The sequence below is a fragment of the Microtus pennsylvanicus genome, chromosome 10 (assembly GCF_037038515.1).
Source record: "Microtus pennsylvanicus isolate mMicPen1 chromosome 10, mMicPen1.hap1, whole genome shotgun sequence".
NCBI classification, from domain to species: Eukaryota; Metazoa; Chordata; class Mammalia; order Rodentia; family Cricetidae; genus Microtus; species Microtus pennsylvanicus.
In genome coordinates this window covers 18,371,563-18,395,500 of record NC_134588.1, presented here as the reverse complement: position 1 = coordinate 18,395,500, position 23,938 = coordinate 18,371,563, and the positions used below count along the sequence as shown (strand labels likewise).

Here is a 23,938-nt window from a genome sequence, read left to right as displayed (position 1 = left end):
ACAGATATACCCAGGAAGGGCAACTGATGGAGCATGGGAAACATACCAGTGGCCACATTCTCAAAAAAACAACGATTCTCCTCCAGCAGCCATCTGCTGCCAGGAGCTCCTTAGTAAGGAACAGACCAAGGGTTTCTCTTGAAGTCTTGAAAAGAATTTCATCTTCTCCCTGAAGCAGCCTGGTGTGCAGTCTCATTCATTATTCCTGCAATGTCCAGAGCAACTTTCTGGAGCAGCTGTCCTGACTCTGCTCGTCTTTCATACAGAGTGTGAAAGTTGTCATTGAAGTAGCAAACTTTCCTCTTTTCTGGGTGCCATTAAGGGCGTTTATAATTTCGTCTCTGAGAAAAGGACAAGACTGTGTATTGTCTGTAAAATTTCTGTGAGTTGACTCAAATTTATATTTTTTTAGGTGTTTGGTGTTTAGGAGAAAACATATTATAGTTCATCAATATGCCCAGAACTCGCACACACATATAAACACACACAGGTACAGCTTCACACACACATGCACACATATATACAAAATTAAGGGACATAGCTTGAAACTTTTTATTTTAATTACTAACAGCTATTAAACTGTACATGTATAGTCAGCACAACATTTTCAAAAACCACATGATTAAATTAATGGGAGAATAAATAAATGTGTTGCAGTCCTGCCATTCCTATTATTTTTCTTCAATTTGTGCATTTATTTCCAGTTCCTTTTTACATAAAAATAAGAAAGGACCTTTTCTTTAAAGATTTCAATTAATGTAATTTAGGTTTGCAACATTTAAAGAGTAATACATGGTTTTTCTGATATCCTTTAATGGAATTTTTAATATTTTGCTTTTATCATATTCTGAAATGTTATTTTATTAGAACTGTAGCATTCACTCAAGCAGACTTGTTATACTTTCTTTAAATGATCCATTTTCATCATTAAAGTTATTCTACTCTTTGCTGGTAGATTCTCAGACAAGATGCCCTATTCACAAACAATTCTGTTTTCAATTGCCCCCAAAGAATTTATTTCTAAATGTTCAAAAATCCCTAAGGGTATTAGTCAGTGTTTTCTACAGGAAAACAATTGATAAAATAAGTGCATATGAAAAGAGGAACCATAAGATTGTCTTAAATGATACAGTGGGGAAGGCTAACAATATCTGTCTCACACTGGACAGGTATAGTCCAGCAGTTTCTCAGTCCATATGAATGGATTTCTCAGTAGTATGAGTTTGGCCCTGAAAACCTGAGAAGTTGCTGGAGAGTCACCTTCGCTATACATTTAATGCCTAAAATGTTGATTCTAATATCTGCAAAGTGAGGCAACAACAAGGGGTTAGATGAACTTAGCTGCAAGTGATTAAAGCAAAACATCCCTTGTATCGTGGCCTTTCCTTTGGACCACCACAGTATAATGGTGCCCATATTTTAGGGTGCATATTTCCACTTCCAATAATCTGATCAAAGTGTCTGTCACAGGAATAATCAGATTATTGCCTTCTTGTCAATTCCAGATCCAATAATGTTGACAACCCAAATTGTATACCCCCCATTTCACCAAATAAATCACAGGCATATGTAATGTGTTTGTTTTGGTTTCATATATAATGACAAGTGGCTCTTCAAAACAAAACAGCATAATTTATAACCAAAAAAAAGTGGGCATTGCATTAATGACCTCTCACCTTGCCTTGCATGGTCTTCCTGGCTTTCCATTAGGCAGCAATCCACTGCTTATACAGAGCCCTGGTCATGATGAGTCCTAGCAACATGGTGACCTGCAGTCAAAACATCTGCCATTTTCATCCACGGGGCTCAATTGTGCCTGGTAGCCTCTTACTCACTCGGGACAAGTTCATTTGTTTGAAGTGTTTCCTGAATGAGACAAGTGAATCTTTGCAAACATTTTGCTCACTTTCACAAGTGTAGATAAAGACAAAGGGCAAGCTACCCAAGTGTTCTAAGACTCTCTTTTGTTTGGAGTGTAAGGGTTGTGCTCATGAGCTTTGTTGGATTTTTTTTCACATTTATCCCTTGTCAAGGTAATTGAATAAAAAGATATAATTCTTGTATTTTTTATTAGTCTCCTATTAAATATGATAATAATTTTCTGTAAAATACACCATTACATTATGATATTCTCTCTCTTATTACCTCTTTCCCCTTTGCTGTGTGTATAAGCACAAGTGCATCTGTGGAAGCCAGGTGTCAACCTTGAGCGTCATTCCTCAAGTAATACCTACCTCAATATTTGAAAAATGGAGAGCTCAAGAAAATTCAATAAAATAAAAAAAGAAAACAATCTCTTGCAATTAACCAAAGAGACTAGGCTTGAGCCCCAAGGATCTGCTTGACAGCGTACACACCCCAATGGCCAGTTACTGTTGCTTTTTCCCAGTCTCTCTCATGGAGAATCAAACTCGGGTCTTCGTGCTTTCACAGCATTCGTTGTGCAGAGTGTTTTATCCCCTTGCCTTCATCATGATATTTAAAATTTGTGTTTGAAATATGTGTTTTTTCACAATGCCAAATACTTATTAAACTAATTATTTCTTATTAGCATTTAGTTGATGCAATGTATTACCAACTATTTGTTCAATGTTTCAGTGAGACCATATGCATAGTACACATCCATTTGTATTTTGGACTGTTATTTAATATGTGTAAATTGCAATTTTTGTACCCAAAGTAAAATACTTGTATTCCTTATATACATGTTTCCAAATTGCTTTCATTAGGAATGTGTGAAAGCAGATTAGTGAACATTGCCTTGTGTTTCAAATAATCACTTAAAACAATACTTGAAAACACTGTTTGGAGTGTTAGAGAGACAATACAGACTTAAGAACACATACTCCACAATTACCTGAATTGGGACCCAGCACCCAGATATTCCTATCCATCTAGTTCACAGAGTAGCAGGGAGAGTAATGGTGGACTTTGTGATTTCCAGCCCAGCCATAATAAATGCCGCAGGTTCAGCAAGGGACTCTGCCTCCATGGAATAGGAGATGAAGACAGTAAGAGGACACCCAGTGCCCTCTTGTGGCCTCCACCCATGGGCATAGGCAGGTGAACCTTCACATACATTTTTACATACAGCTACACAGACACAGGAACATAAATGTTTGATCTTATGGAAAGAGTATCTAACTGTTGTCAAACGTGAACGTGTTCCTCCGAGTAGTTATTGGCATATGATCCATCTACTAGTCATTCTCATTGCTGTGACAAAATGCCCCACAAAAGTAACATTTATTTTGCTCACAGTTTAAAAATACTCTCCATGATGATGGAAAGGCAGGATGTCAGGAACTTGGCATGGCTAGTCTCATAGAATCCATAGTTAGGAGTAGAGAGAGATGAGGGTTGGTTTCAGCTCACTTCCTCTGCTGTATTCAGTACAGGACCCTAGATCATGGAATGGAACTGCCCACACTTAGGGCACATGTTCATTACTCAGTTAACCTAACCTAGAGACTCCCTCATGTGCATGCCCAGCAGAGTGTCTCCTAGGTTATTTCAGGTCATTTTATCTTGAGAGTCAAGATTAAACCTCACCATACCCCTTCCCACTCAGAGAAAGGTGAACAGTGTTTTAAGACTACCATCTTCCCAAACTGTGTTAAGTAAAAATATTGTTCAATATTGTATCTGCCCACTTTGTCTGTACAACAAGTTTCACATATTAGAGTTGATGATTCCACTCAGAACCATTTAAGTTACCTTAGTCAGTGTTAAGTAGTATAGAGAATGGCACTCTCACAAAACAATCCTATCACCTAATCAACCTCATAAAAGTTTTCCATTAAATTTCGCTACTCTATCTGATTAGGACATTGTCTGAAAACAATGGGTTCGTTTTCTGTGATGAATAGACAGTAAATTAACGCATGCTATTTTTAAGCAGTGCATTATTTTCCTTATTTAGAGACCATAGACTTTAGGCAGAATTTAATATCAGATATTTGAATAAACAGCGAGTTATTGGGTGACAAATACAGGCACTGCTAAATATGCCAACATGTCCCCAGTTTTTGAATAGAAATGCATGATTCATATTTTACTTTTTTGCATGAGATAAAATCATCACCAATTTAGCATGTGTGTGTGTCTGATGTCTAGTATCCAATACAGCTGCTCTATTCTGGATTTCCAGCCCTCTTTGGAGAATGATGAAGTCATATGATTGTTTGCTGTTTTATTCTGAGTTAAGAGTTGAAGAGTTGAACCCAAAGTACATTGCTCTGCTGTAGCCTCTTTCAGAACTACACCCAGATTTAAATCTACACTTCGCGTTTCTAGTCTGCCAAGTTTATATAGAAGAGATGATAGATTCACCAGAAGATATTATTTCTGTGTAATAAAAATTTGTATTCTTTGCTACATTGTTAAATTTCCATTTTTTTCACTCGAGAGAGAGTACAACTTGGAAAGCTACTTATAACCAAGCCTGATATCATGAATTTAATTACAGGAGCTCACAAGGTGGAAGAGACACATGACTCCCACAGATTGTCCTCTAACTATCACATATATGCCATGTTGTACACACACACACACACACACACACACACACACACACACCACACACACACATATAAACACATCACTCAATCATCAATGTTAAAAATGTAAATGTAAATTTACTTTCTTTGACTTGATGTTTTTTTAAAGTGTTTAAAAAACTACCCTAAGTCCAGACAACCCCTTGTGTAAATTAATCAAGTTTCCACATTTAATTTTATGTGCTTGATAATAATCTAATACATTCTGAGTGGTCTGGAATGAGTTACTTGGAGAACCATACAAAAGTTAACGTGTTTACTATTATGTAATATAGTGTTTAATGTAAGTCATAGGAAAATTAGTGAAACACTTAGTAGAAAATATGGGTTCATGCTTTCCCTAGAGATTATTTATTATGTTACAAACATATAACTGAAAATGATGGATATTCAAAATAAAATTAGAAAGTCATGAACTTCCAATAATGTGTCCAACAACAGATTTTTTTCATAGTTTTAACAGTGTATCTTTGTTGCAGTAGTATTTTAATACTGTGAGACACTGTCTCATATTTAGCTCAGTCTGCCTTTTTATTTACATAGCAGAGTCTGGATTGAGCTCCTCATCTCCCTGTTCAGCCTCTAAATCTGGGTCTATAGGTGTGCACCACCATAGCTGGCTTTAAATGTGTAATATGTGGGACCAAATACATCTGTGAAGTGAATACTGCATGAATATACTCTTTTTCACACTGTATCCAAGACTTTCTGAAAGGGTTTGTGTGTTATTCATAGCCAAACTGAAACAATCTACATACATACCAAAATTTCCTGGGAAACAAACAAACAAAACAAAAACTCAGAAATCTGTGAACCAAAGGTCTTTCAAAATAGTCACAAGTATAGTATGGTGCTTTCAGTGATTTTTCATCTTGAAATTGACATTATAGATGAATGAAAATATTGATGAAATAAAACTCTGTTCTTGGAACAATCAAAGCAAATCCTGAAAGCAGGTAAGGATGAAAGCATGGTTGTTTAGGATTCCAAGCTGGTCTTCGGAGGCTACTTGGCTAAAATCTCACAGATTTTCTGTTGTCCTAACATTTTTACCTTTGGTCTACAAAGACTTAAATCATAGTATTACCTCAGATAGTGATATCCAGAAGGGCAGAGAATTTTAAGTACAAGATTCCATCCATTTGTTTTCTTTCTTTCATTGAGGAACGTTCTGGTTAAGTGACCCAGACTTACTGTGGTCAGGGTATCAGAGAGTTCCCAATCCTCCTGCCCCAGTCTTCTGAGCTGAGGGATTGTAGGCACACACCTACATAGTGGGCAGCAATAGGGCATTTAGGAAGATGGAAATGAAGAAGACTAAGACTGTTTTGAAGAAAGATTGTTGCTATGACAACAGAGTGGCATCTAAACTATTTGCTTACTTTCTGCTTCAAATAGAATTGGCAGTAATATGTGGTAAGAAAATTTTCCCAATGATACACCTATATTCTGAACATAGTTACATCAAAGATGCCTTCAGAAGAATATTCCTCAGGTAGTAACATTCTCTCAGAGCAATGCTATAGATCTGGGAGTTAATAACGGCAATTACAACTTTTCCAAAAACCAAATTTCTTATAATTTCTTGTCCTAGACATATAATAAAACTGCAAATTTTAATTGTATAATTTATTTGTATTCCACATATCTAGGTCTATTTTATTTGCTTGTAAACTCTTTGATATATGAACACCATAGATGTATTTTATTTCCAACCTTGACTTTAATTTTTCACTGTGTTTGTTTGTGTCTATATATAACCCCTTTAGGGATCATGTATCAGATATTTACATGACTATTCAAAACAGTAGCAAAATTGTAGCTATGTAGTAGCAATGAGATACTTTTATAATTGGGATCACCACAGCATGAAGAACTGTATTAAAAGGTCACAGTTATCGATGTGGGCGCCATTCTGTAACATGAAGGGCCAGGCCTGCTTGTTTGGGTTTCTGTCCCACCAAGTAGCCCACAACTGTTTAGCTCCAAAGAAAATCACACATAGGTCTCCATAAATTATAAGCTTATTAGCCCATTAGCTCTATCCTCTCACTGGCTAACTCTCACATCTTGATTAACCCATTTTTTCTGATCTATGTTAGCCATGTGGCTTAGTACCTTTTTTCAATGGAGCAGATCACATCCTGCTGGTTCGGTGATCTGGGCAGGAGTGGGAGGAATCAACTTCCTCCTTCCCAGAATTTTTCTGTTCTCATTACATCATTTCTATTTCCTGTCTTGTTTTCCCGCCTATATTTCCTGATTTGACAATCAGCGTTTATTTAAAACATGGTTGACAGAATACAGACAGTTCTCCCACAAACGATGGTTGAAACCAAAACCCTAGCTGAAAAGCTATGGTCAGCTAATGATTGCTGAGAGAGGGTGAATCCATCTTTTCCAGAGATGACCCTCTGCTAGGTTATCCGATGTCAAGTGGTCAATATTAAACACATGTGCAAATGAACTCTACTAAGTCAACTCAGTGGAATGCATTAATGTATACATACATGCCTTTACCAATAAATATGCATAAATATATCTGCATATATACGTGTGTGAGACGGAAAACAATAATTTGAAAGGTCACTGGGGGCACATCAGAGTTGAAGGTGAGAAAAATGGGTAGAATTAATGTAAATGCAGTATTCATGTATGAAATTCTCAAAAATGTTAAGGTAACTTTTATTATTGTGATTCAATGATATTGGAACATCTTTTCAGACAGATGCATGCCAGTACACTTAGAGTACACATACCTTCCTGTGTTCATCTAGCTTTCAAATGAGTCATCAAATAAAAGGATGAATAACAAATGTATTTAAACATTGTCACTTGGTGAATTAATTTTTTATTTAACTTTCACAACCTTTGTATTTTTTTTCAATAAATAAAAAGTATGGTACCATTTGACAAAAAACAAAGAATAAGAAAAAATAAGTATCAAGGAGAAAACATGAAAATGAGGTACCAGGGAATCTTACGTTGCCAGTGGACTCTAAATTAGGACAGATGTTAGAAAAGCAATACTAGTCATGCATGTTGACACATTCCTGCAATCCAGTGCTCCAGACTCCAGAGCCTGAGTCACACGTGGTACCACATGCCTGATATCCAGCAATCAGGAGTCTGTGGCATAGGGCAAAGTGATCTCCAGTCTCAAAAACAAACACAAGCAAGAAAGCCATCACAGGTGAAGAGCACATGTGTGTCCTATGACTAAGAGCCCCAGCCCCAGGTGATTCCTCAGCCACATGCCTCTGGAGACATAAGGAAGTTTGGTTTTTAAGAATCAAAATGTGGGGACCACAAATAGAGTCTGTGGATGAACAACTTCTAGCATTTTGTTGCGAGATGAGTGTGGCTGACTAAAATTTGGCTACTTCAAAGCTAAGAAGCCTTTACAAAGAAATGGTATTTGTCTGTAGTGAAGGACAGGCAATTAGCCTGATCAGATCAATGTGTGCTGGACTGAGATGTCATGAGCATGTGCAATTTCTCACACAGAAAAGAAGAGAAAAATGTTTGTGGAAGCATATGGCCTTGTCCTGGCTTGAGTATTATATAACTTACCAAATGTTATGGTAGTACGCTCATAAGGAAGGGCAAGAATAAATGGCATTGCTGGGTTGCAGCAAGGTTTCTTCTGAAACATTTGCTACGACTCTGCTGTACAACTGCCCAGCTGCCCCCTCTGTCTATAGAAGTGACAGTGGAGCCAAGTGCTTCGCTCATGATAACTCTCAATGGCTACCTGGCACTTCCTGAATTGTTTACTTATAGCTCAGGGAGAAAGGCACTGTCCCGCCATGGTCTTTTTATTAGAACACGTGTGAGTCCTTGATTTTAATGTAGGGAACTGGATGTTAGTTGAGAAAGAATTAGATGAAGCAAAGGCTGCCAGTATTGTTTTTTGTTTACCACAGGGACACTGTTTAAGTAAAAATGAGAAATCAATATTTTCAATTTTATTTTTTGCAGAGCAAAAATGAGCAAATTACAGTGCGGCATCTGACATCAGGAAACTGGGAAGTGATAAGGATCTTGGCCTATGATGAAACAACTCAAAAAATGTGATTGTTTTTGCTTCTCTACATGGCTGCCATCAGCATTGTCAAGTGTAATCTTTTCTATTATAAGAGAATAATTTTTTTTTATCAAATCTCTTGTTCAAATAAGCTACTCATGTAACAGCGACCCTCTCTTTGGAGGCATTTTTTGGAGCAGGACAGCAGACTGTTCTTGCAGGGGACCCAGGTTCAGTTCCCAGCACCCATATTGGAAGATTTGCAACTGCTCATAATTCCTGCTCCAGGGGAACCTGCCACCCTCTGCTGGCCTCTGCCTCCTCCACTTGCATGCACATATGAATAGAAATACACATATGAACAGATATACACATATGAATAGATATACACATATGAACAGATACATATGAATAGAAATACAGATATTAACAGATATACACATATGAATAGAAATACACATATGAATAGAAATACACATATGAACAAATAAGCATAAATACAAATAAATCTTAAAGCTGTTGTCTTTGCTTCATTCACAGACACTGCACAGACCCAGTCCCTGTCACATACTCTTCAGACTTCGGGAAAGATTATGAAGTAGAGTGATTATTTTACAAAACAAGACACGTACATTTCCCAATTGGAACAAATTCTCATGACTGAATAACAAAACAGCTCTTGCCTGTCTTTTTGTCGGGTTAGAAAATTCAAGCGAAAAACTAAGGTTGACAAAAATACATATACCTCTAATGTCCTTGCTATTTTTTCCCCCAACAGTTACTTTCTGAGCACAGAGTTTTCTCCCCGAGGGAGGCAGCTGTACAGGTAGGTGGTGTGAATGCTTTTTCCCCCAGGTTGACTTTTCAGAGGCCATGAACACAAGATAACAGTGTAGTAATATGGGCGCGCGGCGGCGGGGCTATGTTAAAGTTAAAGCCTTTTTTTGTTTAAACCGAAAAAGGGGAAATGATGGAGGAAGGTCATTGGTTAAATTAAAAGAAACTGCTTGGCTCTCATTGGTTAGGAGATAGGTGGGAGGAGTAAACAGAACAAAACGCTGGGAGGAAGAGGAAGTGAGGTCAGACACGACAGCTCTCTGCTGGGGAGCAGACGCTTCAGAGAGAGACGCCATGCCCCGCTCCCGGGCAGACACATGCGATGAAGCTCCGACCCAGGATGGACTTAGGCTAGAATCTTCCCGGTAAGACCGGTGCTATACAGATGATAAGAAATGGGCTAGTCTAGGTGCGAGAGTTAGCCTAGAAGAGGCTAGGTAGAAATGAGCCAAGCAGTGATTAAATGAATACAGTGTCTGTGTAATTATTTCGGGGCATAAGCTAGCCGAGCCAGGCGGCTGGGGTGTTGGGGACGCAGCCCCGCCGCTCCTATTACTACATAACAGAGGTGTGGGGAAAGCTCAGCTCATTTTCAATATGGCAAGGGAACAACCAGCCTCCCACATGACACCCCTATACTCTTGGTCATGTCTCTTGGGCATAAACCTTAACAGGTACAGGGAGCTACAGATGGATTTGAATTTTTTGTCTAGCTGTTTACATATGTGGGTTTTTAGTATGTTTTGTTTTGCTGATGACAAAAAAAAAGGCAAATCACTCACTTCAGAGAGAATAAAAAACAGTTTATTCCAGAACCAGAGTAAATGACCATGACAAGGGAACATAGATTCAGGTCACATCAAATACTTTGTTCCAATTGGGTACCAGTGTCACAGAGCTTTTATAGTAATATGGTATAGAAGTCATGAATTAAGATACTTTTCAAGTATATTGGTGAGAATGTCAGTAGATAACTTACAGTAAGCCTTCCAAATCTGTGCTATACGTTGAACTCAGGTTCTTCCTTATAAATTTAGTTCATACTAAAACACAGCAAGGAAGACATTAAAAACCTGGGTTAATTTTGAATATGGCCAATCTCTGCAAGAAAGAACCTCACAATTTTACTCTGGTCCTTTGGCTGTGGCCATCTGGAAGCCTGGGGGATTATGCCCAGACTAGAGATTTCTATGTCACTTCTTCATTTTATTTTTCTACATTTATAGTTTCACACAACTTTTTGTGCATGTGTGTATGTGCCAGTGTGTCTTTTCTTACCTCCCTACATTACAGACATTTACATATTTTTCTAGCAATCTTTCCTTCTGCTCCATCTTATGTTGAGTTTTCTGTACATCAATCAACGTGACATTAATATAATTTATTCCTGTATAACATAATAGCACGATGGAAGGGACTTTTAATACAAATTCAAGCAAGCAATAACTTCTTTCTGTCTCTTTTTCTTATTATTTTTTGTTTGTTCCTGTGTTGAGGGTCATAAAATTAAATAAGATTTCTGGAGAAGGTAGACTTATCTGAGTCTAGAATATTCTTTACTTAAACAAAATGAAGCAATACATATGTGAATATTCACATCTGCCCAGCATCCCCAAATGTGAAACTAAATCCATCAAGGTCTTAAGAGTTCAGCCAGTCAGCATTAAAATATCTCCTCATTCTACCAGCTCTCAGCAGGACCCACAAGAAGGACTTTTTATTTGGGGCAGGCAAAGGGTCTATTATTTTCAGATTCTACATGCACTTTCTCATTTCCATTTCACACACCTATTTTAAACACGTCAAGGCTGCTATGGTTATTCTCAGTGGAAACCCACCCTGTTTGAAGAAGTTTCACCTCTCCTTCTTACCAAGTCACCTAGCTTTCTTTTAAGGGTAAAAATGTATATGAAGTACAGGAGATAGAGTGCTCACTGAAAGCAAGGTAATTGGAGTTTGGATTTCCAACTATGCAAAACCTGGTTAGAGGAAAATCCAGTGTTTGAGAGGAGAAGACATTGGGCCCGCAGAACAAGCCAGCTTGCTAGACTAGCTGGAATAGACAAGCTCTTAGTTCAGAGAGAGACTGTGTCCAATTAAATAGAGTGGGGGAACACTTGAGGGAGTAATTCACATTAACCTTTGGCCACCACAAAAATGGATATGCACAGGAACACACACCCTGGAGAATGGTATCCCTCACACTCAACGTGAGTCTTTTCATATGAATTAACACAACTAAGGAAATCTCACAAAGACATGTTCATAGAACAATCAAATCCAGATAATTCATCATTATGACTCTAGAATGTGAATTTGGCAGTAAAAACTAACCCTCACAACTATGAACAATGTTTTAGAGATGTAGAAATACTTGGTCATAATTTATTCTTTCCATTAAAAAAAAACACGAAAAGAAATGTCTGTTGTAGACAAACCTTGGTCAGGGTCATTGGATGAAATACTTGAGACTATTTGCTCTGATTAGTCTAAATGCGACTAGAAGCATATCAACTGCTTAGATTTGAGTTACTTGCATCATGACTGGGTCTATGCAGTCAACGGTTCATGACCTGACTAGTGCAGTGGACTATCCTAGAAATCGAATATCGTGCTAATATGTGTCCTCTTACATGACTCATTAAGTGCCAGTTGACTTGACAGGAAGATGTAGCTTGACCCAGAAAACTCAATCATCATCTTGCTTGAGCTGTAAAAATGCCCTGTGCTTGATTTAATGCGCGAAAGAGTCAGAACAGCTACCAAACCCAGTGTTTATATTTTTGTCTAAAAGTACTCTATTTTTTTTTGTTTGTTTCAGGAATGTCATAAACAGAGTAGTGTAAAGGGTGGCTGGGGAGATAACGGGTAAAGAGCTTGCTGTACAAGCATGAGGATCTGAGTTCTGATCCCCAACCCTTATGTAAAAAGTGGTGCATGTCTGTAATCACAGTGATTGGTAAATGGAAACACAGGAGGATCCCTGGAGCTGTGAGTCAGCCAGTAGAGCTGAAATGGCCAGCTTTGGGTTCTGTGAAAAACTCTGCCCCAAAAAACTAAAGTGTGGAGAAATAACGGTGACACCAAACATCAGCATTTGGGCCCTGCACATAGCACACACGAGAGTGTTCCTGAGCACAAATGCATATCACACATATATACACACTAAATAGATAAGTCCTAAATACCAAGGGTAATCTCTAGAGAGCATAGATGTGAAAACAACTTTATGGAAGAGGACAGAGAAAGGCTTCAAATCTTAGTGTTACCACTGATAAGGTATATGTAACTCAGAAATTTGCTCATTTTCTTTGGAATAATAGTTCAACATCATTGTAGATGTATTTAGCATAACTGAATTTATCCCTAAAAATTGTTTAAATGGAAAAATTCATGACCATAGTTCAAATAAAATTCTATGATTATCTCACAAGTCATTGAAGGATGAATTTTTAAGTGCCTAATATGTCTGTGGATTGTGATGATCTCACAGTATTTCAAGTATAAAGTTGTAGCTCTGAGGTCAGGAAATAACTAAGCCTGGGTTCCTTCTCCCACCCTTGCATACATTCTAATACCTCTTCTCTTTTTCCTAGCATTGTCATACAGTACACATTATCGTTAACATGTTTATTCACACATGCATGTGTGTGTATGAAACTGTGAACCATTCTAAAATGTGGTTGGGAATACATTGTTCAAATAAGCTTTTTAAAGTTTTTGCTTACTGTATATTAATTATGCGCAATACTAATACTGTCTTTCTGACAGTATGACATTATCATACATGCATGCATTTTGATCATGTTCACTTAGGGTCTTAATGCTCTTCTCAATTCTCCCTTCTGCTGTGTGTGTGTGTGTGTGTGTGTGTGAGAGAGAGAGAGAGAGAGAGAGAGAGAGAGAGAGAGAGAGAGAGTGTTTTGTTAAGTTTATTTATAGGAACATGGACACCTGGTCAGTGGCTAAACCACACAAGAAAATGTCTCTCCTTCCCTCAGGAGCCATCAGCTACCCAGACTTCCTAAAGACATCTATCATGAGTTCTCTTCTCTTTTTTGGCAGGCGGGGGGAGTGGAGAAAGCATATGTTTTCATCTGCTGATTAGGCTAATATTGCACGTGGAACTATTTATAAAATAAAAAGTATTGATATGTGGTTTAATCTTAAATAAAAGGTCATAACATTCTGACCTAAACTAACATTATCATAAAATAAGAAAAAACTCCCCATTGATCTCATATGTCAGTAATGTTTCATGTATTATCAAACACAATCGTAGTTTCTTTAGTTAAGATTCCAGGGCTTAAAATTTAAGATGTTGTATTATAATGTTTAGAGATTTGAGGTTACAAACTTATGGGCTTCATTTGGGAAAATTGTAGAAATATTTATTCATCTTTTGGCTGCTATTTATTGAAGACTGCTTTATCTGTGCTTCTATGAGGAAGTTCTGTCTTTCATTCTGTATATAGAAATATCTATGAAGAAATCTTAGGGGCTGGAGATAGCTTAGTAGTTAAAAGTCTGTAACGCACTTACAGAGGACCACAGTTCTGTTCCCAGGGCCCAGACACCCTCTTCTGTCCTCCTCAGGTATTCACACACACATGCACATACACACATGAATATACATGTAAGTAAAAATGAAATAAATATTGACAGGGAAAATGGAATTAACAATAAATTATAGGGAATACTGTGTAAATCAGTGAATTTATTAATAGTTATATACACCTACAACTTATATGTACATTTCATAATTTTAATGTTATCCCCAGAAGCAAAATATATATGTCATAACTTTAAGCATGGAAATTGATTTTGTATGTTTTGAAAGATTCACAAGTTAGAAGGTATTTCCATAGAAGAAGTAAGGCAACTTTTCTGTTTGACTGTATTTTAATGTTGATGCCATGAAGTTCAAGTAGCTATATTAACAATTTTCTCATTTTTGTTTTATTTTTTCAGTGCTTCTACCGAGGGGCCGTTGAATCGTGATTGCATCTCATGCAACTTTATGAAAGATGATTGCACATATTTTGATGCCAGCTTCAGTCCCATGAACCAACATTTTTTGTTATTCTGTGAAGGTTAGATAGTATATGCTTTTCTGTAGGATCCCTTCCATCTACTTGGTTTGACAAGTTTCATTGTTAGTAGGTATTTATAAATTTGATAATTGCTGAGATTCCATGCTTATTCCACTGTTTCACTTAGAGAAGGCCAGAAGAGGGCTACAGATTTCATGGATCTGGAGTCGGTGGTTGTGAGTTACTAAAGTTGAGAACTGGAAACTGAATCTCGGTTCTTTCTAAGGACAATATATGCCCTTAACTACTGAGTCATCTCTCCAGTCCCCTCAAACAGAAATCCTATGGAATTATAGTAGATGTACAATCTATAGGGACATCTGCACTTGGGGAATCAAAAGAGGTAGACAATTATTTTGACAAAATCACAATGCAATAATAATCTGTCTTTAAAGAAAAACAGCAACTGCTTTCCTCCTAATGAGCAATTTTAAGGTTAAGAGACTTAGGATAAATATGGACAAAGGAGTCAACTCCAGGGGTAAAATGTGTTCTTTTTGAGAACAAGGACCTGAAGTTGGTCCTCAGAAGTCACGTAAAAACTCATGTCGAGTATGATGGCATGCACTTGCAATTCCAATGCTAGGAAAGAGAGGCAAGGGATACCTGAAGCTGGCTGGTATTCAGCCTCGTCTACTTTACAAATTCCATGGTGGTGAGAGACACTGTCTCAAGAAAATAAAAAGTGAATGGCAACTGAAGAGGTATGCTCAAGGTTGTCCTTTGATCTCTCCCTGCGCACACGTTAATGAATCTGCTCACACAGTGCATATAAGCACCTCCTCTGCTCTCTCTCATTTGGTGCCGAGCAGTGGTTTCCACCGTTTTCTTTCTTTCATCTTATGTTATCATGCCATAGTCTTTCATGGATATGTTTAGGGAAATCTTTCAAGGAAGCATTAAAAAGACTCTTTTATCTTTATTGTGATACTGTATTTCTCCAATATGAAGTGGAATTCATGCATCCCCTTGAAATGCAATTAAATTACTTATTTTGTTTTTGATTTATTGTATTTTAGATGTAAAATATTTTCGTGCGGAAAAAGGAACTCTGTCACATAGTCTTCATGATAGCATGAGTTAGTTAGGTGTCTTATTATATTTACTTAATTGCTTGCATATGGGTGTATCATGTATGTGTACATACTATGAGACATATGTGGAGGTCAGAGGAAAGCTTATGGGAGTCAGTCCTCTCCTTCAACCATTGTCTTGACAGCAAGAACCTTTGCCCATTTGGCCATCTTTCCATTCACCTTACATGTCTTTAAAAACCTATATGTATGTTTTTAAATTCCAGGTCCAAGGGTCCCAGTGGTCAGTCTCCACAGTACGGACAACCCATCAAGTGAGTACCAAATAAAGACAGCTTGGAAAATTAAGCTTGGCCTTGATCATAGGCAAAGTTTTGTTTTTGTTTTTGTTTGTTTTAATCCTGGGTATCATGCACTCTAGGTAATTCTTCAACAGGATCCTTAGCATAAATAATGCTTTTTGAGGCCTTCAAGATGATTTTATTTATGTTAATAAAACAGAAGTAGTAGTGGTTTGATTTGATTATGTTACTGTTTATGTTAGATCTTGACACCTTCTTTACCTACACCCAATAAAGAAAGATTGACAGTTATGTGGGTTCCCACCCTCTTGCCTCTAAGTTTTTGGATCATTTTTGAGCCCCTTGTAGGTTTTGTCCCATCCCAAACCTTTTATAGAGATTATCATACTTCAAAGGTCATAAACATATCTTTTTATATTGATCAAATTTATTGATTCATTTTTATTTTATATGTATGTATGTGTTTTGTACACCTAGTGTATGCACTTATAGCATATGAGTCCGTAAGTACCTATGAAGGCTAAGAGAAGGCATTAAATCTCCTAGAACAGGGTTTACAGTCAGTTGTGAGCTGTCCAGTTTGAGTATTAGGAAGAAAATGCAGATCCTCTGAAAAATCAGTATGTACTCTTAACTGATGAATCATCTTTCCATCTCCCAGTTGAGCTGATCTTAGAATGAATTCCTATATTATATTCCTTTTCATCCCTGTCTCCCATCTTCATTTTCTTCTTTTGCTTTCTAAATTTACAAAGTCAGAATTCTTATGCTCTAATGATTTATCATATTCTGTATAGTCTAATTTTATTTATGTGGATGTGAATGCACGCCAGGTGTGTTCGAGTGCCAGTGGAGGCCAGAAGAGGGTGCCAGATCCACTCAAAGTGGAATTACGGGGGTGGGGAGGTCATGATGTGGGAACTGAATTCAAGTTTTCTTCATAAACAGTGCTCATTCTTGATCGCTGTGCATCTCTTCCGCACCATAAGCAATAATATCTTAACAGTAAATGTTTACTGATTGACATATTCAAGTCGGAGAGCATCCATGAGATCATCTTTTATTATTTTCCTTTACATATAAAGAAACTGAGTCAAAGAGAGATTAAAAGGACTTTAGATAGAGCTATGTTAATACTTAATAAAACCAGAAATCAAATGAAGCAGTCTGAGCTTAGGATATTTTTCTCTCATGGTTTTATCCTGAGTCACATTTACTGAAATAGCAATCTTCATTAGATGTGGCTAGAGATGTAAATGTGTAAATGTGACATGTGCCATTCCAAGGGAAGAAAGGCAGCCCATGCTCATCAAGTTGTACCATATAGAGACTTATCACCTCTTCCCACAAACATAGATCCTGAATTTGTGTTGTTTTCTTCTATGGCTGAAAGATAATTCAGTATTTTTTTCAATTTTTCTTTGCCCCCTTTTCCTCATCTTTAAAATATATCTTAAAGGAGATGTGATAAATAATTGAATCTGCTCACTACTCATAGCAAAGATAATTATTTTTTGACACTGAGAATCTTTTTACTTCTGCACATACCTAGGGTCATTTGCAGTGTGTGTAAGAGTGAAGGTATTATATACTGAATTAAATTAAAATCACCTTACTGTTTTGATTAAATTCTATAATATGCATAATTCATAGAAATAGCACATGTCTAAAAGCAGCCCATGCCTACACTTAATGTTAAACATTTCCGTAATCAGATCATCAGTTTTGGAGAACCTACTTAAAAATGCAGCATCCAAGCAGAGATAGTTATAGCAACTTCAGGAGAGTTAACAAAACAGCAAGAAGCTTTAATTTTGCAGATACAACATCATTGTATGAAATGACTCCATCATCACCTTCTGAGAGCAGAAACACGGAAGTTAATAGTCAATAGTGAGGGTCACTTTCCTTGGAGCAAAAGGACAAAAACACAACAGGAGATAGATATGACCTATGACATCTGATAGTTGACATTGGGGTCACATTGCACATCTGACCTCTGTCAAAAAGTGAATCAAAGAACATTCTTGATGAGATATGAATTTAATTTTATCCCACTGTTACAAAGCTATGTTTTTTGACATTATTGACAATTACAGGACATTTCTCCTGAAAAGTTACTAAATATTGCTAGTATTGCACCAAAAAGTCAACTTTGATTGCCTCATGGTCAAGACGTATAATTTTTAGTTGGCTGAGTGGACAGAGGTTATATGCTTGCTTTTCTTTTAACAGACAATTATTAGGAACACAGCGTTTGCATTTAATGACAAGGGAGACTGGGAGTTGAAAAAATAAAAGCATATATGAGACAGTCTCAACTGCTCTCTGGGACAAAAGCAGTCAAATATGGCAGGAGGAAAAAATGGGAAAAGAAAAATAAGACTATTTAACTGACATGGAAAGCAATAGAAAACAGAGTAAACAAAATATCATTCAATATCTTTCCTAACAAATTAATAACACAAAACCTTCTTTTAGTGACTACAGGAAGAGGCTCTCATAATTTTCCACTAGGAATATAAAGAGCAATGAACATTTAGGAACAGAACAAAATCAGCAGCCTCCAAGCTTTATATTTTCATTTTTCTTTTGTTAATTAAAGCTAAATAAGTAAATCTGAATATAAATTTGTAACACAAATATATAGATGATCATAAATTGCATAAAATTTTGAGAAAATTGAACTAAAGTTTTAGAATACCTTCCTAGCATACACAAAATCCCAAGTAGTATCACTGGCACCCCATAACATGGATGTAGTGATTCATTCCTCTGATCCCAGCCCTCCAGAAGTATAGGCAAGATGATCAGAAGTTCAAGTCATCCTTAGTTACATAACGGGTTCGAGGTTAACTTGGGATGGCGAAGATTCTATTCCAAAAACAAAACACAAGGTATTTTGGATATTGTCTGAATTCAGATATTCAGACAATTTGCATTTATCTTACATTTCTATGGGAAACTTTCAGGTAATTTTGTTGTTTCTATTTTAATATTTTCCAAATGCTCTATCCTGATCACACATTCCATGTATAATAACAGAGAAACCCTTTATCTATGGACTTCAGATGTGACATAAATACCACATTTTTACATGGCTAATGTCTGAAACACCTTTTCTTCCATTGACCCCCATATTTATTATATGTATTACAGTGAAAAAAACGTGTGCAGAGCAGAGGATCACTCTTTGAAAGGTTTGTGGTACAAGGACAGGTGCACCCCAGAGCTCAGCCTTGGGGTGTGCAGTTTTTGTTTTCAATTACTGGGACAAGCAGTGAATCCCATAGAAGGGCCAGGGAAAAGGGCAGCTGTCTGTCTGTCTGTGCATTTCCTCTGCTTACACTACCCATAACATCCCGCTATTGACACTTCCCTCTTTAATGCCATTTTCTGTCTTCTGAATACCATTAATGTGTGATTTTGGGTGGCTCAGCTTGCCATGATTTTGGTAGATAAATGATGAGGCTAGGTTTCCTGTCACTTCCTTTGCCCTCACCACCTGTTCCTTGCCTGCTTTTAGGTATGCCTGTTTCTTTTACTTTTGTCTCTTTCCTTCCAGCCTTCGCTTTGCCTTGTCTTTCGTGTGCCTTGCATCTCTTTCCATTGCTTCCTTTTTATTCTTTTCTCAATTCTTATCTCCCTTTTCATTTCCTGCAAAATTTCTGTTCTTATTATTTTCTCTTTGCTTCCTTATCTCCACACTTAATTGGATGTCTTAGTATTACCCCATCTTTAAATCACTTGTCAAAAACAAGTCATTTTTGCTAAACTTATTTTCTAAATTTATTGTAATTTATGGTGTTTCAATACTATTTTGAAACATTTTAAATCTTTCTTAAATTTGTTTTTTTAACTACAATTTAGTTCTCTGTGCTCATAGAGAAACATTTATTTCATGAGTAAATTAATTCAATGTAATTTAATAGAAAAATTCCAACTGTTATTAGAGTCATATAATTAGTTTACTTGTAATTATGTTTTTCCCCACTGGTAATTTATAATAAGCTATATGAAATTACTACTATAATACCCCACATTGGTCCCTCTAGATGTTCTTATTCATTTACTAAATTATTAATTGAAGTACAATAAATTAGTGCACCTTTATAAAAGAAACTATTAAATATGATAGGTATTTAGAGTTATAAAGACAAAAATTTAACAAACTTTAATGTCATGTCATTTGTACTAACATTGGCAAGTGACACTGGAACCTGTACGTGCAAAAAGTATCTGTTTTTATCTATTCATCGTGCTTTTATATTAGTGTTTGGAGTACAAATAGTTAATGTTAATGGACTACAGAAAATAAGAATTAAAATTTTTAGGTCCAGTGAAACTGTTTAGTGGGTAAAAGTGCCTGCTGCCAAACTTATAAGTTTTATACCCAGACATACAAAAGAGAAGGAAAGGACTCCCAAAAGTTGTCCTCTGACCTCCATGTATGTGCCTTGTTATGCACATGGCTACACACACGGGCCACTAAATATCTAAATAAAATTGTGATTAACTTTCTGTAACATAAATTTACACTTTAAAATATTTTCTGTGGAATATTTTTGATTGTTCCTTTGAAAATGTTTCAGCAAATTCAACAACAATTAAATAATGTTGCTGAATTTTAGGAAGGTCAAATAGCACATTCTTCACAATTTTTGTTACTGAGGAAAATATTTTAGAAGCAGAAATTTGTTGGGAATGGGATCATACATATAAGTCGTAATTCAATCAGATATACAAAAATGTTGTGGGATATTTGTTTGCACTGACACTCTGAGACTGCTAATAAAGTTGAACCTCGAATCAAGGGGCAGAATCCATGACTGGCTGATCAGATGAGCTATAGGGAATTTGGAGGGCCAGATAGAGAGGTACAGGAAGCGATAAGGATGGGCTTAGGGAGATTTCTTGGTCTTTTTGATCTGGAACGTTAAAGAGAAAGAGTCATCCCATAGTTTCTCCACTGCTTTCTACCTATCACGTTTGCATTCCAATATTGACTCCTAAGTTTTTATGAATTATATAATGACTTAAATAAATATATCACAGAAATGAATTGCTTCTGGTAGAATGTGACTATTTCTCTTGATTTCTGATCCTGAGGATGGAGCAGAGCCAAATATCACACACATGGCATGTGTGAGGCCCTGTGCTCCATCTCCAGAAAAAGCAAACAGTGCCAGCATAATAAGTAGATAATTAAAATATAGAAAATGCATTTGGTCAGTAGAACAGATAGGATTTGATTTTATAAAGGAAATTAATAAACACAAAATATTTTAAATGAAAACAAAATTCAGAGTCGATATTATTAAAATAAATACTAAAATTTGAGAATTTGAAATATTAACAAAACAGAAAGAAAGAAACTCTTCCAGAACTACATAAAAATAAGTGAAATCAGTCATTGAACCTCTGTTGGTGATAGACTCTGTCTCTGTCTGTAATCAGAAAGGCAGCAGGACTTGTGAAAGAAGATTATAAAATTATAGTCAGGAATCTCCAATAAAAAATCATTAAAAATCTAAAATGAATAAAACTCCAAACCATACTGATGAACAGAAAAATCAAATGCAGAAAGTCTGTGATATGGAAGAAAAGGTCACCAGCAATAGAAAAGGGTTAGATTCACCCCATTTCACATAACAATGATAAAATGATGTAACTACATGTATCTTTTTTGTTTTTTTTTTTTTTGGTTTCCCGAGACAGGGTTTCTCTGTAGCTTTTGGTGCATGTATCTTATCAGACAAGAAGTAAACCAAATACCATGGAACCATATATTTAAAATGCAAAGAGAAAATAAAAGCATTTACTTGTGTATTCCACAAAATGCTTAATGAATGTACCATGACATTTAGACAAGTTATTCCAGGAAACAGACCTAAGCATGCATATTAGTATACACATCTAATCCTAGCATTTTGGGAGGCAGAAGTAGAATAATATCAGATTGAAGATTAACTCAGATTGAAAAAAGTGTCCAAATTCATCATGGGCACCCTATCTAAGAAAGGAAGAAAACCTATACCATCTATTATTTATATTCCAAATTCAGAACTAAAGTAAAATTTACCTCTTTACGTAGGTAAAAAGATTCAGTTGGTGAAGGGTTTCCCTTGCTAGCACAAGTCCCCAGAATGGTCTTAAGAAAAGCAGTGCACTGTGGGGTCACACTGAGTCTCAGTCTGTGGAGTTGGAGACTGGAGGAGCCTTTGTGTCAGTAAGCCACCCTGTGGACCATAAGAGACCCTGACTCAGAAAACAACACAAAGGTGGATTGCACCCTGAAAAAGATATGGAGCTGTTCTGTGGCTTCTACAAGATAATTATTGCACCTCCTTCCATACACACACACACACACACACACACACGAATAAGAAAAAAAGAACTAAAAGAAAATAAAAAGTTTCTCAGGAATTTAGATATGAAACTAGTTTACCAGATATTGCATTTAATAATTTATTAAAAGACTAATATGTTTACTAATATTATGCAGTGTTTGCTCATTCCATGTTGCTGAAATACCCCCAATCAATGTGACTCACCATATCTCTATGAGAACCACAAATGATTTAGAAAACTAACATTTGATAAATTTGACAAATATTTAACAATACAATCATAGAAATTTCAAATTGGTACTACAAAATATGTAAAGGGAATTACTGAATTTGACGATGGTCTCCACAAAAATAGTATAGCTGGCATTACAAGTAATATTGAGAGACAGATGCTTCTGTATGATCAAAGGAGGCAAGCTAGCTTCCTACAACCCTTTCTCTACAATACTCTGAATACTCAGACAGGGCATAGACAAGAATAATAATAGCATCTGTCTTTATACTTTATTCACAGAAGACATAGTTATATACAAGAAGATTTTTGTTTATTTGTTTGTTTTTGGTTATTAGAGACAAAGTTTCTCTGTATAGCTATGGTGCCTCTCCTGGAACTTGTTCTGTAGACTAGGCTGGCCTCAAACTCACAGACATCCTCCTTCCTCTGCATCCTGAGTGCTGGGATTAAAAAGGCATGTACCACCACTGCCCAGGTACAAGAAGATTTTTAAAAATAAGCAAAAACTTATATAACACAAAGCAAACTGTTAAAATGAGCAAATCTACCATGCACACATACACACACACACACATAACTATTAGTAACTATATTTTTTTCAAATACCTTACAAAACATAATGAAGATTTACAGTCATTTCAAATACCCTAGGAATGAATCTAGTTAATAAAAAAAACATAAAACATGACCCCTAGAATAAAAGCTATGATATGTGGCTGAGAAATATCAAAGACTCAAATGTACACATAAATGCACACACACACACATTTAAGGATCACTTATTTTACTATCTAAAGTCTCCCCCCATTTTTTTTGTTTGTTTTTGGAGACAGGGTTTCTCTGTGTAACAGTCATGGCTACCCTGGAACTAGTTCTGTAGACCTTGCTGGCCTTAGGCTCACAGAAATCTGCCTGCTTCTGCCCCCGAGTCCTGGGATTAAAGGCGTTGGCCACCACTGCTTGGCCTGAGTGTATTTTTATATTTCACTAAAAGTAAGTAAAATCTAGCAAGTTATTTTTATGCTTTTCATGGTGCATCAACATGAAAATCGCCTTTATTTGCTATTCTGTGGAACCCTCATGTCACAGCACATATGAACAGGTCAGGAGACAACTTGCCCTCCTTTTCTACCACAAGGGTCCTTGGGATCAGTCTTGTCTACTAATGTTTGGGGACACATGCCTTTCCCCACTGAGTCATCTCCCAAGACTGTCAGTTAAATTTTTAAATTTTTGACTGATTGGTAGTATTTTGTTACATTTTCCAGTTCATCAGTGTGTTCTGCAGCATGTAATATTCTATAGATTCTATAGGTCTCACTTAGAAATTTTTTCTCTTAGACTATAATTATCACATATCTCATATTTTGCATGTTTAGTTTTTGGCATACAATTTTGTGCTTTTTCCAGCATATTGAACAGTTGGGCTATAATTTTAACATTCTTATCTGAGACTGATGCTGTGTAGGTCATTTCTGGGTTGTTTCCTACTGATCACATT

The 23,938-nt window shown here is 36.5% G+C and overlaps 1 protein-coding gene across 3 annotated transcripts in view; it reads left to right on the top strand.

Annotated features, from left to right (window-relative positions):
• Dpp10 (dipeptidyl peptidase like 10) overlaps positions 1–23,938 on the top strand; it is a 1,483,954-nt gene that overhangs the window by 1,424,417 nt on the left and 35,599 nt on the right. For all 3 annotated transcript variants that reach the window (XM_075987761.1, XM_075987760.1, XM_075987762.1), the window contains exons 14-17: positions 8,541–8,632; positions 9,365–9,412; positions 14,395–14,516; positions 15,817–15,864. In XM_075987761.1, the coding sequence (XP_075843876.1) occupies positions 8,541–8,632; positions 9,365–9,412; positions 14,395–14,516; positions 15,817–15,864 (310 nt within the window). The remainder of the gene's footprint in view (positions 1–8,540; positions 8,633–9,364; positions 9,413–14,394; positions 14,517–15,816; positions 15,865–23,938) is intronic.